Source organism: Larus michahellis, chromosome 20, assembly GCF_964199755.1.
Source record: "Larus michahellis chromosome 20, bLarMic1.1, whole genome shotgun sequence".
Classification (NCBI taxonomy): Eukaryota; Metazoa; Chordata; class Aves; order Charadriiformes; family Laridae; genus Larus; species Larus michahellis.
This window is the reverse complement of record NC_133915.1, coordinates 5,020,250-5,038,282: the sequence shown is the minus strand read 5'-3', so window position 1 is coordinate 5,038,282 and position 18,033 is coordinate 5,020,250. Positions and strand designations below refer to the sequence as shown.

The window sequence follows — 18,033 nt, the reverse complement described above, 5'->3', positions numbered from 1 at the left end:
AAGGTCACAAATTCACTTAAGTGGTAGGAACTATCCCCTTCATGGTCTTAACTCATAGGCTAATACACTGCCTTACATCATGCTGCTTCTCCAGCAGTCAGACAACTTTCAGAAAATTCAGACTTCAGATTGGAAAGTTCCCAAATGCAGAATCATAACAAACATCAATACAGCCAAAAATAAGCTAGAAATTTCATAGAAAAGGTCAAAATGGCATATCTAGGATTTCTGCTAGTCAGGAAACTGCCCCCTACACACACACAAACAGCCTAGTTTGCGGGAATTTCCAACTTTGGGCCCAACCACAACTCGTAAGTACAAAATTAAAAGGGAAAACCACAGGGTAAAGGGAGTGGAAGAGCCCCATCACATCAGTAAAGTTCCAAAATTATTTAGATTGACTCTGGGATGAAAAAAAAAAAAAAAAAACGGAGATAATTGTAGATCTTTATTCAAACCAGCTTGAGCATTCTGAATGCCAAAAAAAAAAAAAGTCACAAGAAATACTACGACAAATAATGCTTTTTAGAATGTAGATAGAATATACCAGACACATACAGCCAGAAAAACTGAATTCACAATCAATCCACTTCAGCATCAGCTCTCCACTGGCCCCTTGTACCAGCTGCTTCAGGGAAAAGAAACTCTTTAAACAGTTACTACAGAATAATCTTGGGGGAGGGAGGGAGAAGGCTTCTTCCTGACTTTTCTTTATTTACTGTTCTCCTCCTGGAGATCTTGGTTGTGTATTTCTTTTTGAAACAACTCAGTCATCTTGTTTTTCCTTCTTGAATCTTGCTGAACTCCAGGTCTCAAACAACACTTTGGGTCAGTGAGTTCCACAGGCTAGTTTTCTAAGCCTTCACAAATACAATTTTTAATGTGCCAGTTCACAATTTAACAAATGGCTACTCTCCCCATTTATGTTATTTACCCAGAAACTGGCAAAAAGAACTTAGCCCTGGATGTGGAACTGAGTAATATATGAAGCTGCTGTTCTACATAAAATTGCTTACAATCCCCAAACTCAGTTTTAGTCCTGCCTAATATGTTGTACTTCTCTCTTTATCCCTTCCTTCCTCCCCACATTTCTATAAAAATATTCTCATTTTGTTAAAGAATATTATTGAAGCTGCCAGGTTGCTCAAAGCTTTCTCTGCCTCAGTAATCCAGTTGCGTTATATGCCTGGTGAATAGAAAATATTCTAGATGCGTACGTGGCATATTTGGTCACAATGAAAATGATACACAGAGAACTTAATTTAAAAAATGAACATCAACAATTTTGTCAAGGTAAGCCTGGATGGACTAAAGCTAACCACCTCTTAGGCCGGCATTTTTCTCAGGAATCACAAACCAGGCATCCCTGAATGGCAGACACTGACAGAAAACCATCAAGAAAGACCCTCAGCTGCCTCAAAGTACACACAGCAATTTGAGGTAGCATTTCTAGGAAAATGAGGATTTGTCTCCTACCTGTCAATGATCACGGGGTCAGACGGAGTCTCATTTCTGTTGCCGCAACTTTTCTTCTCACAGCACCGACTAAAGAGAAAGAAAACCAAAATTAAAGAATTACTGTGATGGTTGATAGCAAAGCAACCAGCTGAAAGTCTCATCTGCGAACCTTCAGGACTCAATATGTCCAGAAGAGCAACGGAGAAAATTCTGGCTAGGTTTTCAGGAAGGGAGAACTATGGGAACTGGGTACCCAAACACTGGTTGCTTCCAGCAGGAGTTTGGCACTTGGATCCCTGTAGTTTTTTTTGAAATTTCCAGCCAAAAATGAACACCAATAGGGTCACACTTTAGACTAAGGCACTATTTATAAAGGCTTAATAAACGATTAATGGATGTCATAATGATATTACAGGCATGAGTATCATGTGTTATGTATGGTTAAAATTCCATCAAAAGAAGGTGTTAGAACTGACTATAAGCAACCTACTGATTTACTATATTTTAATAACTGATTTGTTGATTATTAAGTATCTAGTAACCCCTAAGTTTCATACACCCACAGAAAACTTTGACACTATAGTAGCACCAATGAAAAAAACAGAAACTGAACATACTTAGATTCTACTAAGGATCTGAAGAGGTATTTTTCAGGTTGGCATTTAATCTGTAAATCCCTTTGCAAATGTTTCAGTGACAATAAGCCCTTAAGATTAATCATGTATTTATACACATTTTATACTGTGTGGCCACCAACACGATTGTACAGAAATGAGAACTCTCTCCGATGAGCTCACAACATAAATTAAATATATTTATCTGACTCGATAAGAAAATGCGAGATAATGCTGTCACCCCCAGGAGCTTGCAGTAAGGTACATATCACAGCATAATATTTGTGTTATGTCCACATCTATGCACGTGTGCATGCACACATACACAAAGATAACTGTGTGTGTATATATGTGTGTGTGCATGTGCACAAATGTGTACATATATACACAGATATATCAGGAGATGGTAGAGAAGAATACAACCTACACTCAGGAACTATTAGATGTTCTTCACTCCCATGGAATTACACTTTCTTCAGGAAAGAAGAACAGAATCACTAAACCTCCTTTTCCCATTTTTAATAATAACAATAATGACAAAAAAGAAAAACTAAAATCAAGAGAGAGGTAGTTATTTGATTTCCACTGATATACTCATTGACACGGGTAATCCTCCTCGATATACACCAGCTGAGTACCAAAAGTTTAACAGATTTTAAAAACAGCCCTTGCTCTGAAATTCTCAGTGTTAAAAATCCGTAGCAACAGAGATTAGAAGATTTAAGCTGTCTTGATGCTCAGGTAGTTTGTTCCAACCAAACCTAACATGGGTGGGGGAGGATGGAGGCATCCAAAACTTTAAGTAGGCTGTATCAGAAGTCCCATATGCCTCAGAAGTCACCAGATCAGATTCTGCCTTCAGTTACACAAATGCCTTTCCAAATTATGTCTTTCACATTCTGCTGAGGTTGTTCAAATTTACACATATGGAACCAAGCAATTATTTCAGGTTTTGTACAGTAGTAGAATAGGTGCTGAATACATTTGCAAAATTCTCAAGTCAGTCTGAATCCCACAGTTTTCCAACTGGGGAGCAATTCCAAGCAGAGGAATAAAAAAAAAAATAATAAAAAAAAAAGCTTGAATTCACTGAAGGCAGTACAAAATATGAAAGACTAGCTTTTTTCTTTAAATGCCTAATATTCAATTATTAATACCTAAATTAAGCATTTAGACAAAAAACCTCTTTCAGATATGAAAAAATTCATTTTCTCCTTAAGTTACAGTGTGTGCCAGGAACTTCCCATTTGCAAGTTGAAATTGCCTAGCAAGATGAGATACAACTATCAGATCTATTTGAATAGCAGCTCTAACTGTTTCAACATTTCTACATTCCCTTTGCCTCAAACCTGCACTTATTCATCGATGCTAGTCCTTTTAAAATAAAAGGATACACTAAATATTTAAAAATCCCTGGGGCAGCCCCTCTAGCTGCTGTAAATTGTCATGGCTCCATCGACTTCAGTGAAGCTATGGTAATTCACACTAGCTAAGAATATCCCTACTCCCTCTTTCTCCCAACTTTCTTTTAAGTGCATCTTTTATATGTTTCACTGCCTAATGATTTGTTTATAAAAATTGCATATTTTTGTACTAAAAGCGAAATGTGAGGTATTTTCTAAAGAAAAAAAAAAATAAACCCCCCAAAAGCAGAAAATCCTCACTCAGAAGAATATAAATTTGACATGTCCAATATAACAATGCATTGGAAATAACACCAGGAATAAAAAGGCCTTGCTGGTTTACATGCTGCTATAATAAAAAAACAAAAGGAAGTCAATTTTTAAAATATTTTTGTAGTGTTTTGTTATTTGGGAGGATTGTTTGGTTTTTTTTACAGCTAGCTGAAACAGCAGTGGTTTCCTCTCTTTGCAATAATACTAAATGAGATATCCTTTAGTCATGTAACTTATGCGGATAGTCGTGAAAAAATATTTCTGATTGCACTACACCACAGTGAAGTTCAAGCGGAATACACCAGCAGTACCTCCACCATGTCTCCTCAGCTCAGATACTCTTCCCAGAGAGGCTGCCATTTCTTGGCACAGTGTTTTAAAATTAATTATGCGAGATTGGAGTACAATGTGGCTGGGTTCTGAAATAAGCGCATCTTGTTTTATTTTAGTTTCTACAATTCACAGTTAGGAACTTTACCTTTGTAATACTTAAAAATTTTCCTTCTAAAGCTGTGGTTTACAGACAGAGTTCTCCAAACATTTTACAAATATCTGCATTCTTATCACACTCGGATAATGGATTTTTGTTAGGGTGCTAGATTTTTTTCCCTTTGACTGTAACACTTCTTGAGTCCAAATGTATTTGAAAAAAATTTTTGATTAGGGAAAACAGGCACTCACTTCCAGTGAATGACTAGTTGACACGTAAATCAGAGTGCTTTTAAAGACTGAGGATGCTTCAGCCCAGCATTTTAGCAAAAGTACCTCTCAAATCTTTAAATCCCCATTTCCAAGTATTTTCATCACAGTATCCAAGCACTAACATTTCCACTGGGTTTGTTTTGCAAGTGCTGCCTGTAACAGAATTGACTTGTTTCAATTTAAGTCAATGGCAAAAATCCCGAACTCTGGCAGTCCAGGATCAAGCCTACAATATTCTCTTAAAGCAAATTATTGGCATGACTTCACCAATATTTACGCTTCTGCTACGATGTTGTGCTAGGAACATACCTTTAGAGATGCTCATTTACTTAAAACAAGAATATCAAGGTCTAAGACTTCTATTTTCTACACCTTTTCTTATTATACTTTCCCCTCTAACTAGATCTACATGGGAAAAATAATGGTTTACATTATGAACAGTCCTGAAAAAAAAATAAAAACAACCCCAGAAACCAAAAAGCTACCACAGACAACACCAGATCTACAAACTGAATACCCCAGAAGGCTCATGTCAAAGACAAACTTGCATCCTATCCCTCCTCACACTTGACTAAAATGGTTTTAAAATTCAGCCCTCAACTTCCCTCTCCTCACCCCCCCCCCCCAAAAAAAAAAAAAAATCTGTCTCTAATTTCAAACTCAAATAAGCTCACAGCATGGTGGCCTTTGTTTTGTTTTCTTCTCCCCAACTCCTCCCTGCAATTGCATAACAAAAGTGTCTAAATTCACACCATCTGGCCGATAAAGACACAGGCCCCAGTGGCCGCCTGGCCCAGCTGATTAGAGCTCCTGTCTAGTCTGAGCCTTGTGGCGAAAGTCACAGCTGTGGGGCTTGCTTGCACTCAATACAACTCTGTTATTAGCCAGCTGTAGGCCCTGAGACTACTTCTGTTCAAATTATAATACCTTTTAACCCTCTGAGCATTGAGGGCATAGGGGGTTGCTGGCAGCAGCATAACAACTAGTTTCCTCTTAGTCGGTAATTGGAAGAAAAAGAAGAAGAGAAAAAAGTTATTCCAGGAGAGGAGACTGTTTACCTTGATTTCCAACCTTTGGGGGGAAAGGCTGTGTATTTAAGAGAGACCCACCTAATAGGAACAGTTCCCATTAGGCCGTAATAACCCAAATGAAAAATTTCAGATCTGCAAATAAATAAATAGAGCCTCTCGCTGAAAGCACTAATTATTGAGAGTTGAGAGTTTAACTTTCAATTGCTATGACAGATTGTTGTAGCCGTATCAATATTTAGACAACTTTCCTGCTAAGCACGCATCTGTCACTGTCTGAGTGGAAGATGCGGAGTTTCGGATGCACACGTCTCTATACAGCAAAAATATCTGCATGGGTGATTACATACAGAAAATACCCCCAAAAAAGCCCACCTTCAACTAGCAAGGGATTGGAAGAAGAGGAGCAGAAAAGACAGGCAGACCCTTTCTTTTTAAAAACAGTAGGCATCAATTTGGACAGCAGAGTGGGTACAGTGCATTAAATTTTTATACACTGTTACTAATGCAAACTAAACTAGGGGCTTTAAAAATTGATGCTGCCACTTAAGCAGCACACAATGAGGAAGATTTGATTATTGTACTTAAAAGAAATAAAATAAAATGTCAAGTTTAACTAGAGTTGGATCCATTCCCCTGACATTATTCAAAGTGATATGTGTAATGCCTCTTTGGAATAAGCAGCATCCTGTTCAGAGATACTTTAGGAAAACACGACATTTAAAATCAAATGTCTTGATTAGGTTACAGAGCGCTTTTGATTTCGTTCACTAATCTGCGTTTTACATGGAGAGAACATCCCCGAGTTGTAGTTCTTCCTTGGCTAATCTATCAAGCAGGAAAGTTCAGTATAATCGGAATAATGGTTTACATTTGTAGAACACTACCTTAAATCAAGCACGGAATGCGTTTATAGGCATCAGTGGAGGCCAGGTATATAAAAGCTGAAACAGAGCGTCTGATACTATAAAGGCACAGAAAGGAAGCAGGGGAAAAAGCCAAAATAATTTTATTTTAAAGAAGTACATGTAGATGGGAAGGTGCTGGTGTTTGCTGAAATATTTTAACATCTACAGTAGAACTGCACTCTATACAGGAAGAGTGGAGGAAGATGAAGTATGCTGTTATTTTGTTATCACAAACAAGGACCCAACTGCATAGCAATTCAAAGATTTTGCGTCTCTAACGTTCACCTAGTTATAGTGAAGACTTTCAACAATATGGATAGCATATATATTTAAATACGTATGCAAGTTCTAGATGTGCCAGGAAGTAACATATATACCTTTGATCTTGGCTACTACATCTACAGGTCCTTTCCTGTGAAGTGCACCGTATGCATCTTATACGTGATATACGCTGTGTTTGTGCATACATGTGTGACTGTGGGTCAAAAGTAACAGTGCTCATTTTCTTAATTAATGAGAGCAAGCACAACAGATAAACGCTATACATTTACTTGATCCTTATTATATTTAAAAAGTAATGGAACAATTGACATAATTGTGGAGTACTGAGACCGAGACTTTCCCTTGACGAGAAGTCTGTCCAAATAATCTGCTCTTACTACTATATTAACTTAAAAAGCTAGTTAAAAATAAATAAATAAATAATCAAGTAGCAAACTGCAACATTAAAAGAAGCAACATTCAGTCCAACAGCTTAACCCCCTCCCACTAATACAATAAATCACAAACTGTGTTTAATAAAGGTCAAGGTTGGTTTTGCCTTTCATTTTCTGAAAGAACATTCTATGCACAATTTAACACATTTTAATATAAGAACATTGACTGTTTGCATTGTTATACGTATTGAAAAAAATTTAATTACACAAGAGCAGGAAAAGTAATAAGTTACCATGGAAGCACGATGTACATACATAAGGTACATGTAACTTTATACTTATACAAATGTTATTAAAAACATCCTCAACTCATTTTACCGTCTAATTTATAACTTTACATGCTAAAAATAGTGTCTTTTTAATTAAAAGGTGGAAGTCCCCTAAATATTGCTTAGACGGTATAGAACAGAAGGATTTGTGTTTTGGTTTGAGGGGTTTCTTTTTTGGTCGGAGTAGAACTAAGCAAAATTAAAGAACATTAATGATGATAATTTAATTAAGAAAATTAAAATATTTCACCAGAGAAAATTACATGAAGAATGCCTTTTAGATTCCAGGTAAAAATCTGGAAGTTAAACCGCTCATTCTCAAAAGGTGAACAGGAATTTTGTGAGAAAAGTCTCGATTTAAACAACACACACGAAGGCCTAGTTTAAACAAAAATAGCACAGCTCCAACTGCAGACCTGGGGTTGCTAAATCTCTTGCAGTAAAAAAACAAAACAAAACAAAACACAACAACAATCAAAAACACCAAATATCTGTATTGAACCCAAATCAAACATTATCCACATGTTAAAAAAAAGTCTTCCTACACAAAGAATCTGTCTGACACAAAAAAACCCCAAACAAAATAATCAAACTCTTCCTACCTACAACTTCATCAGAAAGGCCATTTTAGCATCTATGGAAACAAACTTAACAAATGATATGATGTTAATAAAGTCATCTTACCTGCACATGACTTCATGGGTAAGCAAAACTCTGCACATTTCGGGATTCTTGTTCTGTCCTTCGTAAGTTATAGGCTACAAAAATTAAGAAAAGGGGTAAGGCAGTAGCATCAGGGGGTTACTTATTTGTCACAATATTCAGCTCTGAGGTGAAGGCTTTTTACCATTGCTCACCATCGCTGGCAAATAAATACCTTCCCCCAAAGCCTTTATGAGCAGGGAAAGCAGCTTATACATAAATATTGATAAAAAGTGGATAAAAACCTACAATCCATAGAGGAAAAAGAGAGACTTAAGAGCATTACTTTTCTATTGCCCTCAAAAATAAGTTCTGGAATACAGATGAACAAGAGACAAAAATGAACCAGAGAAGAAAAAACATGCAGGGCAGCGTAAAGAAAAAAGGAAGGATGAGGCGGGACAGGATAGCACGGCACATATTAGCTATGCTCACCTGCTTAGTGACTGAATCAATGAGCCTAACGTACAGATCCTGTTCAGTCCTGACACCTAGAGCGAGAGAGAAGAGTAATAAATAATGCTGTTACATGCATCTTTCCCTAAACATCAGAACAAAACCATGTAGTTTCATCTAGTGCCTTATTAAACAGCCTCAGAAATACCATTTAGTTTTGTTTCCTCTAGTGTGTTTCCCAAGTCCATCCACACCAGGTAAACTTCAGAGTTCATCCCTACACTGAAGGGGCATCGTGCAAGGAAATTTATGTATATTTTAGAAGTCACAGTGACAGCACCTACAAACCTTGCCTCCCTGTACAACATACAGAAGGTGAATGGAAAGAGGACTCACCATTGCTATAAAGGAGCTGGAGTTTGTAATGCGTGCCGTTGTTCGTCTTTTCATTGCCTTGCTCCTGGAAAGAGAGAATTAAAAAAAAAAATTCTTCCAGAACTTACACTTGGCACATTTAAAATGCAAAAGCTGATAATCATGATGGAAGCGACAACAAAGTTCATTAAAATTCTGAGAGGTGAATCCACTGATTGGGATATATTAACCTTCCGAATGACCCAGGACAAACTACAAAATACTGCTGACATCTTTTCCTGTAGGAGTTCAAGAACTTCTTTTCCTCTCTTACTTGCTATTATGCTCCCAACTTTTTCAAGGCAATACACTGAGATGAATTTGTACACTTCAAGTCAGTTAATATAAAGCAGATTGATAGTGGCAAAGCTCAGTGGGTTTTGGTTTTAATGTCTTCATTACTTTCCAATAGTCTTATTTTGAGTCATTATTGATATTTACTTCCTGTAGGTTGAGATACAGGGATGTTGCTTGCATGTTTTTTTACTGTAATTTCCTAGAAGATAATTATTTATGAGCATCCTTCATAATTAAAAAAATCTTGTCCGTGACTAAGAAAATAATTGTAAAAACAGTGTGAAGTGGTCACCACATGGATCTAAAATCCAAAAGCAAATGCTTTTCAAGTCCTGCCCTTGACTTTGGAGTCTTAAGAAATACATATAATCAAACTCAACAGCTAATATAACATATTACAGGTCAGATTCCGCTTCTGTTGGGGTACTAATAAAACTTGGCAGATCTGGTAGATACCAGAAAAAAAAAAAAGCACATTTGTTCCCCATTAATTTTTTTATTCTATGTTTAGTGGGTGTATGAAATTCCCATTGTATTCCTGATACAGCAGAGGCTTGCAAGCCTTTTTAACTACAGCAGCACACAGGGCAACAGCTCTACCAAAGCACCTGAACCCTTGACCAAGATCTGGTTGTATTTTGTTAGGGACAACAGGTATTAAAAGTTAGCAGCTCAACGGGGGGAGAAGAAAAGATCAAATTTGGAGAGGAAAAGAGGAAGAAGAAAGATAACAAGCCTTACTTTATCATTTTCTACAAAGTCCACAAAAGCTGTCCTCTCTATTTCCACGGGCTGCCCCTGTCTGTCGTAGAGAGCCAGAACAAAGTGAAAGAAATTGGATTTCCTCAAGTTGGAGGGTGGCTGCTTTTCAAAGTGAGCTCTGGACAAAGCTACTCCGCTGTGGAGGAAACATACGGGATAGGGTGTGGGGGGAGAGACAAAGACATTACCAGGTTGTGCAGCAGTTACAGCAAAACATCAACAGAAAAAGCAGAACATATTCATAGAGAAGCCAAGGAATCGTCCACCTTGTGCGAGTGCCACATGAGGCTACGAGCAGTCGCTTGTCATCACTGCCCCCGAGCCCGGCGCTCTCCCCCCGCCGCGGTCCGGCACAGCGGCTGCGCTCCCAAAGCTGGACGGCGGGGAGGGCTGGGGGCGACCGAGCCCGGAGCCGGGGCGGGGGGAGATGCCCGAGTTTGGAGCTGTCAAATAACGCTCATTTCGGCTTGGCACCGATGTCTTTATAGCTACGTTCTGAGGACAATAATAATTTACAGAGCCTGAACGTTAAGAGATCGGTTATTGCTAAATGCACTAAGTGTTGCACTTCCTCCTCTACCTATTCTCTTCTTGCCTGTCACACTCATTTCTGGAATGCAACGCGCAGGGTGGGAAGTAAATGTAATATATCATAAGTGCTATCTGTACATCGCAGCATCGTTCACTTTTCCTGTAGGAGAAGACAAGCGACCTTAAAACATTTCCTACAAGCGGACTGCCAACCTGAGGGCACCTACAGTTTAGGTAAAAGACAACTAGTTTCAAGCAGAGCATCCACTTTCCTCAGCAGCTAAGTTTGTCAATGTAGTCTTTAGTCACTGACATATTTGAACCGATGCCTGCATTTTCAATTTCTGATTTAAATTGAAAGAATTTAGACTCAAGTTAATTAGCCTTTGCCCAAATCTTGTCTCTGATTGCAGAAAATGCAGTGACGTTTCCCTCACACTTCCCGGCTTGGAACGATTCAAACGCTTTGTGTACCCACGATATCCCTAACTGCAGCTACCTTTCTTAGTGAAATTAGTTGTAGCTCCCTCTCCCTAATGCCGATTTCTATCTACTGCAGAGAAAATAGGTGCACATGAGCACGATTAAGACTATCTGCCAGACAAGTTAGGAGTGAGAACAGCTTCGGGTTTCAGTCCCCAAAATAGCTCCACTGCATTGGCAAAAGTATTTGACTCTTTCGGAGAACTACAGATGTTTCCCTATGTTTTCCATTGCCAAATAGGTACAGCGTGAACTCACCACATCCGCTACAACTGCACCTAGTTTGGGGCTTCCTCTCATTCTGCATGTAAGAACTCGGATTTCTTGGGGTTTTTATGGACGTCTGAAAAAACCTGGCGATGCCACCACCCAGCACAATTCGACTGCATCCCCACCGCTCTCGCAATTAGAGGCTTCTTAGGAGCCGTTTCCTTTTACTTTCGGTTTCCGCAGGAATAAACCCCTTCTCCTACCCCCCACTTCGTATTTATTAAACTGTCTATCGACATTCATAAAACTCTGATAACTCCTCCCATAGTGCTTGGAAAACCTTGCTCATGGATCAGGCCGCGGGTGGGGGCATGGATGTACTTTTTTCTACAACATCCCTGTTTCATTTGAAGTCCCATCTGCTGTTACATGCCTTTCACCTTGTCTCTAAATTAAATAAAACCCAACTTAGTCCCAGGACCAGTTTAGCCTTCCCCGACGCTACTATGATGTTTTTATTAAAAAAAAAAAAAAAAAAAAAAAAAAAAAAAGTATCCAGAGGGCAAGAAGAAAAAAAATATTTTACCTAAAAGGGTTTTCATCATCTTACCCCTAAGGGGAAGAGACTGGAATAACGGTCCTGCGCCGACTTGGCTGGGAAGAGAAAAGGGAGGGGAAGCTATCCCGCCCAAACAAGTGAAAAACAAACAGACAAGCCCCCGGTTCGGCACGTTCACTGGTATTTCAGGTCATCAGAGACCTCTCGTACAGGTGCTACACGCGAGCAGGCTGAGGCGTGAAGGGCTGCTCAGGAACCGGCGGCTCCGAGCGCCCGCGGGGCTCCGCGCTCCGCCGCGGCGCTGCCCAGCTGCCGGCTCGGCTGCCCCGCCGTCCGGCACCGAACCGCGCTCCGCTCGCCGCTTGCCTGGTTCGGTCAGCAGCCAGCAGCCTTCAATCCACGGGTAAAGATTTCGCCAATGCCTACGGTAGCTACAGAGCCACTTGAATTAAGTAAAACAAGATGGGCCGGGGAGGAGGGAGACGGGGGGAAAGATCTGCATTTAAGTTAATTCTAACTTGGTCCGCTCCTGTTCGGCTGTCTGACCCAGAGAGCAGGAAGGAGTAGTCGGTATCGCTAGGTACAACGAATCCCCCCCGCCTTCCCCCTGTGCATAAAAAGAAAGAATGATCCGATCTCTCTGTCATCTGATCCCCGCACTGCATTTTAAGATTCTGGATGCTCCCTGGTTTTGGAGCGCTTCTCCCTAACTCTAGCTATACTATCTTGAATTTTCACTGACTAGTGGACACCGGGAGGAGGAAAGGAGACAGAAAGGGAGAAAATGAATTTAATATCAAATACAAACAACAACAAGAAGTAAAGAAAAGGCTTGCTTAAAAAAAAAAAAAAAAGCGGGGGAAGAGCGGGGGAGAAATAGTCACAGTTACCTTTGTGCTGCTACGTTTGCATCCACAACCCCAACGTTTCTGACCCAGGACCTGACGGAATCCATTTCAGAACCTAGAGATTTATCTTTCAGAATTGGTCCTCTTCCTAAAGTATCTTGAATCCCAAACATTTAAAAAGTCTATTCCAACTAGCAACAGTTTCCTTTTGGGGGATAAGGGAGGAGAAAAGAAAAAAAAAAAAAAAAGACGCAGCCTTTGTAATTGACACACACAAATCCCAGGAAAGTGGAGAAGTTCAGCTTTAAAACCAACTTCTTCTGCTTTTAAATGCTACGTGTTTTAATGCCTTCAAATAGGGGAAAAAAAGTTTTTCCTCTTGCAAAGTAAAAGTTATGCTGATTCAGTCTTGCCTGGTATCATCATCCTTCAAACGCAGGAGAGGAAACTGCATCCAGAAACTGATCGCTGTTAACAAGGATCACCTGTTTCTCAACAGACACGGGGAGAAGGATTGATCGCTGCCTAATCCAGGAGAGAGGAGGAAAAAAAAAAAAAAGCGGGATGAATTGTAAAAGAAAGGAAGAAATGGAGCTAAAGAGAGTCTGATTACACACTACGCCCGGGAAGAGCCGATCTTTCCCAAACTGGTCACCATGAATGGGTTACAGGGGTGGGAGCGCACATAGCGGGAAGGGGGAGGAGCCTGCTCCCAAATAAGGGCTGACATTTGCATAGCCTGCCCCGATTGGAGGGCTGCGGGCAGCCCCGCGCTCGCCTCGGCTCCCGGCTCCCCGCAGTCCCCCCCGGGGCGGGGGCGGCGCGGCCGGAGCCGGCGGGGACAGAGCCACCGGCCCCGGCGCTCCGCGGCAGCGGGACAACTTTTCCCTGAATGTCATAGCCCGTCGACGCCGAACGGCCCCGCCACCTAACAAGTGAACTGTGCTAAAAGCAGCAATCTCTGCAAATCTGTTCCGTGCTGTCGTAATAAAGCAATCGCACAGGTAGTTGGCTGGTTCGCTTTCAGGCGCGGTGTTTAAAAAAAAAAAAAAAAAAAGCGCTGGGAGGAACGAAGCGGGTCGCGGTGGCGATGCCTGCGGGGCTGGGGATGCAGAGACCGCCTGCAGCAGCGAGAGGCGGCGAGAGAGACTGAAGACCCCAAAGTTCTCACTACACGCGAGCTGTCAGGTCGAGCCTTAAAACTTTTTATAACATCCAATGTAAGCAAAATTCCCCATTAATGGAAATGGGAGCTCTCCCCAGCCCAGCCCGCTGTGAACAGGGACGATACCTGCGCCTGCATTTATTTTCTTTTTTTTTTTTTTTTAAAAAAAAAAAAAAACACTCTGCCATGGTGATGCTTTCCTCCCGGCCCTTTTGTATTCTGATCTGTGTATAGATCTGCCTCTGAAATCTATATAACACCAACGCGAAAACAGATTTCAAGACAATGAATGCAAATCTGTGCTCAGAGACCATCTGCCAGATGAGGGAATCAGATGTTCGGTAGTTAAAGGGACAGCGCAAGGATTTCCTTGACTCATTATGTGCAGCTCCTCTCTTTAACCTGCTTTATTCATTTTTTTTTTTAACGGGATAGAAATATAATTTCCATTTTAGAATAATTCCTAACTCTTCCCATACACATTTAGCTGCATTTCAAAAAGCCACCTTTCTATTAAATGCTAGATTATTTTCATGGAGTTTCATACAGCTCTCAAAAAAAATTTGCAAATTAAAATCTTCCCATAAAACTTTCATAAAAATATATCCTTAATTCAGGCACGACTGAGGGCAAAGCCGGAACTCCGAATTATTCTGTCTACATAAGTGACAGACATGGTATCAGATGAATTAATACATCTCACAGAATCTTTGTTCAAGGAGATTTACCATGCTAACCCACCTCCCCAAATTGATAAATATGCAGTAAGTGATTTTGCCAGGTTAGCAAAAGGCGAGGCTGACATTATTTTAACGGCACAGAAAAGCAACAGCAGTTTGACGGTGTTAGAGAGTGGAGGCCAGCCTTCCAAGGTATGATCTTCGCATCTTTGAGATGCAATTTCTCAATCTAAAAAAACCCAAATCCAACCAAACAGGGTAAGATATTCAAACAAACAAACAGTAGCGAGAAAACGAGAACATACCACGTAAACGTACAGGCAATGGTAAGGCATATTATAGTGATTTATTTATTTATTTTTAACCATTTCGCAATAGGCGTGGGTACATTTCCTCGAATAAAAGCCCTCTCTTTGTACGAAGCTCATTTTTGGCAATGCCACTCTGACCATTTCCGCATTTACTCTTAAACCTGGGGCAGGAAGGGAAGGGGAGGGGGCGGAATTCCCACTCGATCTACCCTTGGCCGATGTATTCATAAGGAGAAATTGTTTCCTAATAACTGCGTCCCTCGCTCCTAGCGATAACGCCGAGTCTGTCCCCGTAAGGCGTTAAAGGGAGCCCGGTCGAATCCAACCCAGATGCTTATCCAGTTCCAGCCTAGTCACTTAAGAAACACCGGGGCGCGCACGGCGAGGCCGTGCCAGCTCCCGGAACAATGGGGACTCGTGTGCCGTGGCCTCCGGGGAGCCCGGCTTTTAGGGATTCATGGCAGGTCAGAGGGCAGCGGCGCAGGTCAGAGGAGATGCACTCTCCTCGCCCCAAACAGCTGCCACCAGAATTTGGCACTTCAGGGACGAATGAAGAGAGCCTTCCCCTCCTGCCCCAGCGGGGGCTGCCGGCCGTGGGGCGCCCTCCCCGCGCCGCTCCCTCTCGCGGGGGGAGAGCCCTGCCAGCGGCAGGGAAGCACGGCGCCGCGGGCGGCACAGCCCCGCGCCGGCTCCTCGGATCGGCTCCGGGAAGAGGAAGCGCTTTCGGGGGGGATGAATTTTCTCCCCCCAACTAAGTTTCTCTCCTTCGCAGTGTTATCTTAAAAGGACAGGAGTTCTTAAACACTTCTGAAATTACAAACTCCCCGATCTAGATTTCCCATTTCAAGCACTTGGTTTAAATGCAGTTTGGGAAAAGCCCATCTCTCAGACTCTTCGGGTGTAAATTCACTGAGTAATAGCAGCATTTATACTAGCGCAACCGCCGCTTAATTTGGATTGGCACTTCAGAGGTTTCTGCGGTTCGGCTACGGGAATCGGTTCCACCGGCAGGTAAACGGCACCATGTAACTCCGTGAGGGAACGCGTTGGCTTGGGGAACACACCCCACACACATCCGCCCCCACCAAGCCCTGCGGAGGACGCCTCGGTGAAGAGAAGGAAGCCTCCATCAGCGGGTCTTCCACACCTCACTGGCACCCAGCCCTAAACACACTTTAGGGGCACAAATAAGAGCCCGCCAAAGGCTTGGGGAAAGGGTTTCTCGGAGTCAAGCGGCGCTGCGAGTGAGAGCGACTCTCCACCGGCAGCGCTGAGCGGTCGCGGAGCGGCTGCCGCGCACCGACCGAACGGGGCGGGGAAGGGTGTCGGGCCGCGCAGCCCCGCACTCCCGGGCCAGCGCGGCCGGGGCTGGGAAGCGGGGCTCCCGCCCGCACCGGCGCCGCTCCCTGCGCAGCCCCGCGCCGCCGCAACTTTCACAGGCGCCGCGACGCGCGGCTTTCATTCTCCTGAATCGCTTGAAGCGATTTTCTTCCTCGTACTAAAAAAGAAGGAAAAAAATATATAAAAAACCCCACCAACTGGTTGGGTGAGCGCTGATCATTTCCTTCTGGAGGAAGAGCTATTCCCCTCAAGACTGCCACGCTCGTTTCCACATGCCGGGGTCAAAGTGACAGGTGAGGCGGGTTTGACGTGGTAAAGCGAGATGCTCGTCTTTCTTAGTAGGTTTTTAACAACGTCGTTTTGTACACCGGAGTCAACTTTCACGACTCGACACATTTTAGAAACTCCCCAGCAGGAAGAAACATATATATTTAAGATAATACTTAAGCCCTGTAAAAGCATAACCTTTAAACTACTATTGTTTCCTCTCACGTTTAAGGAGAAAATGTCAACGAGAAAGTTAAACTACACCTAAAGACGACAGTTGGAAAGAAACATTTCATTCTTCCTATTCATTTGTGAGAATTCACCGTCCTTCAGGTGTCTCAAGGGAACGAATTGTAGGTTAAAATTATCAACGTCAGAATGGAGAGGGATAACTAATCTTTCCCTCTTTATCCAATAATCTCACTGTAAGATTCATTTTTCTGGTACACCTGTACCAGAAAAATAAATGTGCCTGTTACAAATTTTCCTTTAGGCTGTTAACCGCTTAAAGTTTTAAGTTATTTGCAATGCATGTGACTCGCGTTCAAGCACACATCAATCACATCTTTGGCAATAGAACGGTATCTGACAAAGTCGTCCCTGAAAATAACTTTCAAGAGCCCAACATAAGCATAAACAAAATATTTACTTGCACGGGATACCCTGAAACAGAAAAGTGGTTACAAGAAAGAGGAACAGGCTGTGTTCTGAACTTGTGTAATGAGAAGTGTATGGAGGGCAGTCAGAGCACTACGTACAGAACTAGATTAAAGTCTACTCCGACCGATGCAAGACTACTGTTGATTTACAAGACCCTCGATTTAATTGAACTAAGAACATACATAGCTTAAGGGGGAAAAAAATGCTTCTTAAAACGTTTTTAATATGAGAGGTTTGAAGCAGTTCAGGTGCATGCAACTAAATCACAAAAGCAAATCGAGCTCTTAACTGTGCATGGAAAATGCAAAACAAGGACTTAAGCACTGAAGTGCTTTTGGTTATATTTATTATAAGCCCGGTTTTATATAATCAATATACAGCTTCTCTCAGAAGAGAACACCTCCATTTGATTGCTGGAAAAAGTTTAACCCCCAAGTATAAAATAATTGATCCTCTCCACACACACCCATGCTATTAGCAAATAACCAGAAACATGGGTTTATAGCTGTAAAATCATGACCTATACCTGGTCGCTCCCCCCTCTCTCTCTCCGCCTTCCCTCTTGCATCATAAAGGCACTATTTACTGGAGGCAACCCTCCACACTGATCAGCACTTACGAAACGTGCAAGTTTCAGAGATTCTACTGATCACATTTATAAGTAGTGAACAAAGGAACGCTTTCAAACTTACAAATGCATAAGTAAACATTTAATAACTTCTCCACCTCATCTTTCCCAAAAGAGAGAAAATATTATATCCATCAGATCCTCTTTTGCGTCTCCCATTCATTCCAATAAGTAGGTGCTTTTTTCACCAGAACAGAAAAACACATCTGCTAGGTTTTATATCCAACTCTTTTTTTTTTTTTTTTTTTAAAGATACTTTTACTGCCTTTTGCCTAGCATAGTTTTTGGAATGCGTTAGCAAATAATATTTTACCATCGGGAGTGTATGTTCCATTTTATTTTATAATGCAGATTTGAGAAGTCTTAGTGCTGAAGTTTGTTTTTCTAACCACATGGAGGTTTGAAGCA

At 41.6% G+C, this 18,033-nt stretch overlaps 1 protein-coding gene across 2 annotated transcripts in view; it reads right to left on the bottom strand.

The window, feature by feature from the left end:
* EBF2 (EBF transcription factor 2) overlaps positions 1-13,828 on the bottom strand; it is a 145,895-nt gene extending 132,067 nt beyond the window's left edge. For both annotated transcript variants that reach the window (XM_074563410.1, XM_074563411.1), the window contains exons 1-6: positions 12,616-13,828; positions 9,922-10,078; positions 8,866-8,929; positions 8,509-8,564; positions 8,056-8,129; positions 1,477-1,545 (exon numbers count right to left, since the gene is read on the bottom strand). In XM_074563410.1, coding sequence (XP_074419511.1) covers positions 1,477-1,545; positions 8,056-8,129; positions 8,509-8,564; positions 8,866-8,929; positions 9,922-10,078; positions 12,616-12,746 — 551 coding nt within the window. In that variant the 5' untranslated portion in view covers positions 12,747-13,828. The remainder of the gene's footprint in view (positions 1-1,476; positions 1,546-8,055; positions 8,130-8,508; positions 8,565-8,865; positions 8,930-9,921; positions 10,079-12,615) is intronic.
* Between the last annotated feature and the right edge of the window lie 4,205 nt (positions 13,829-18,033).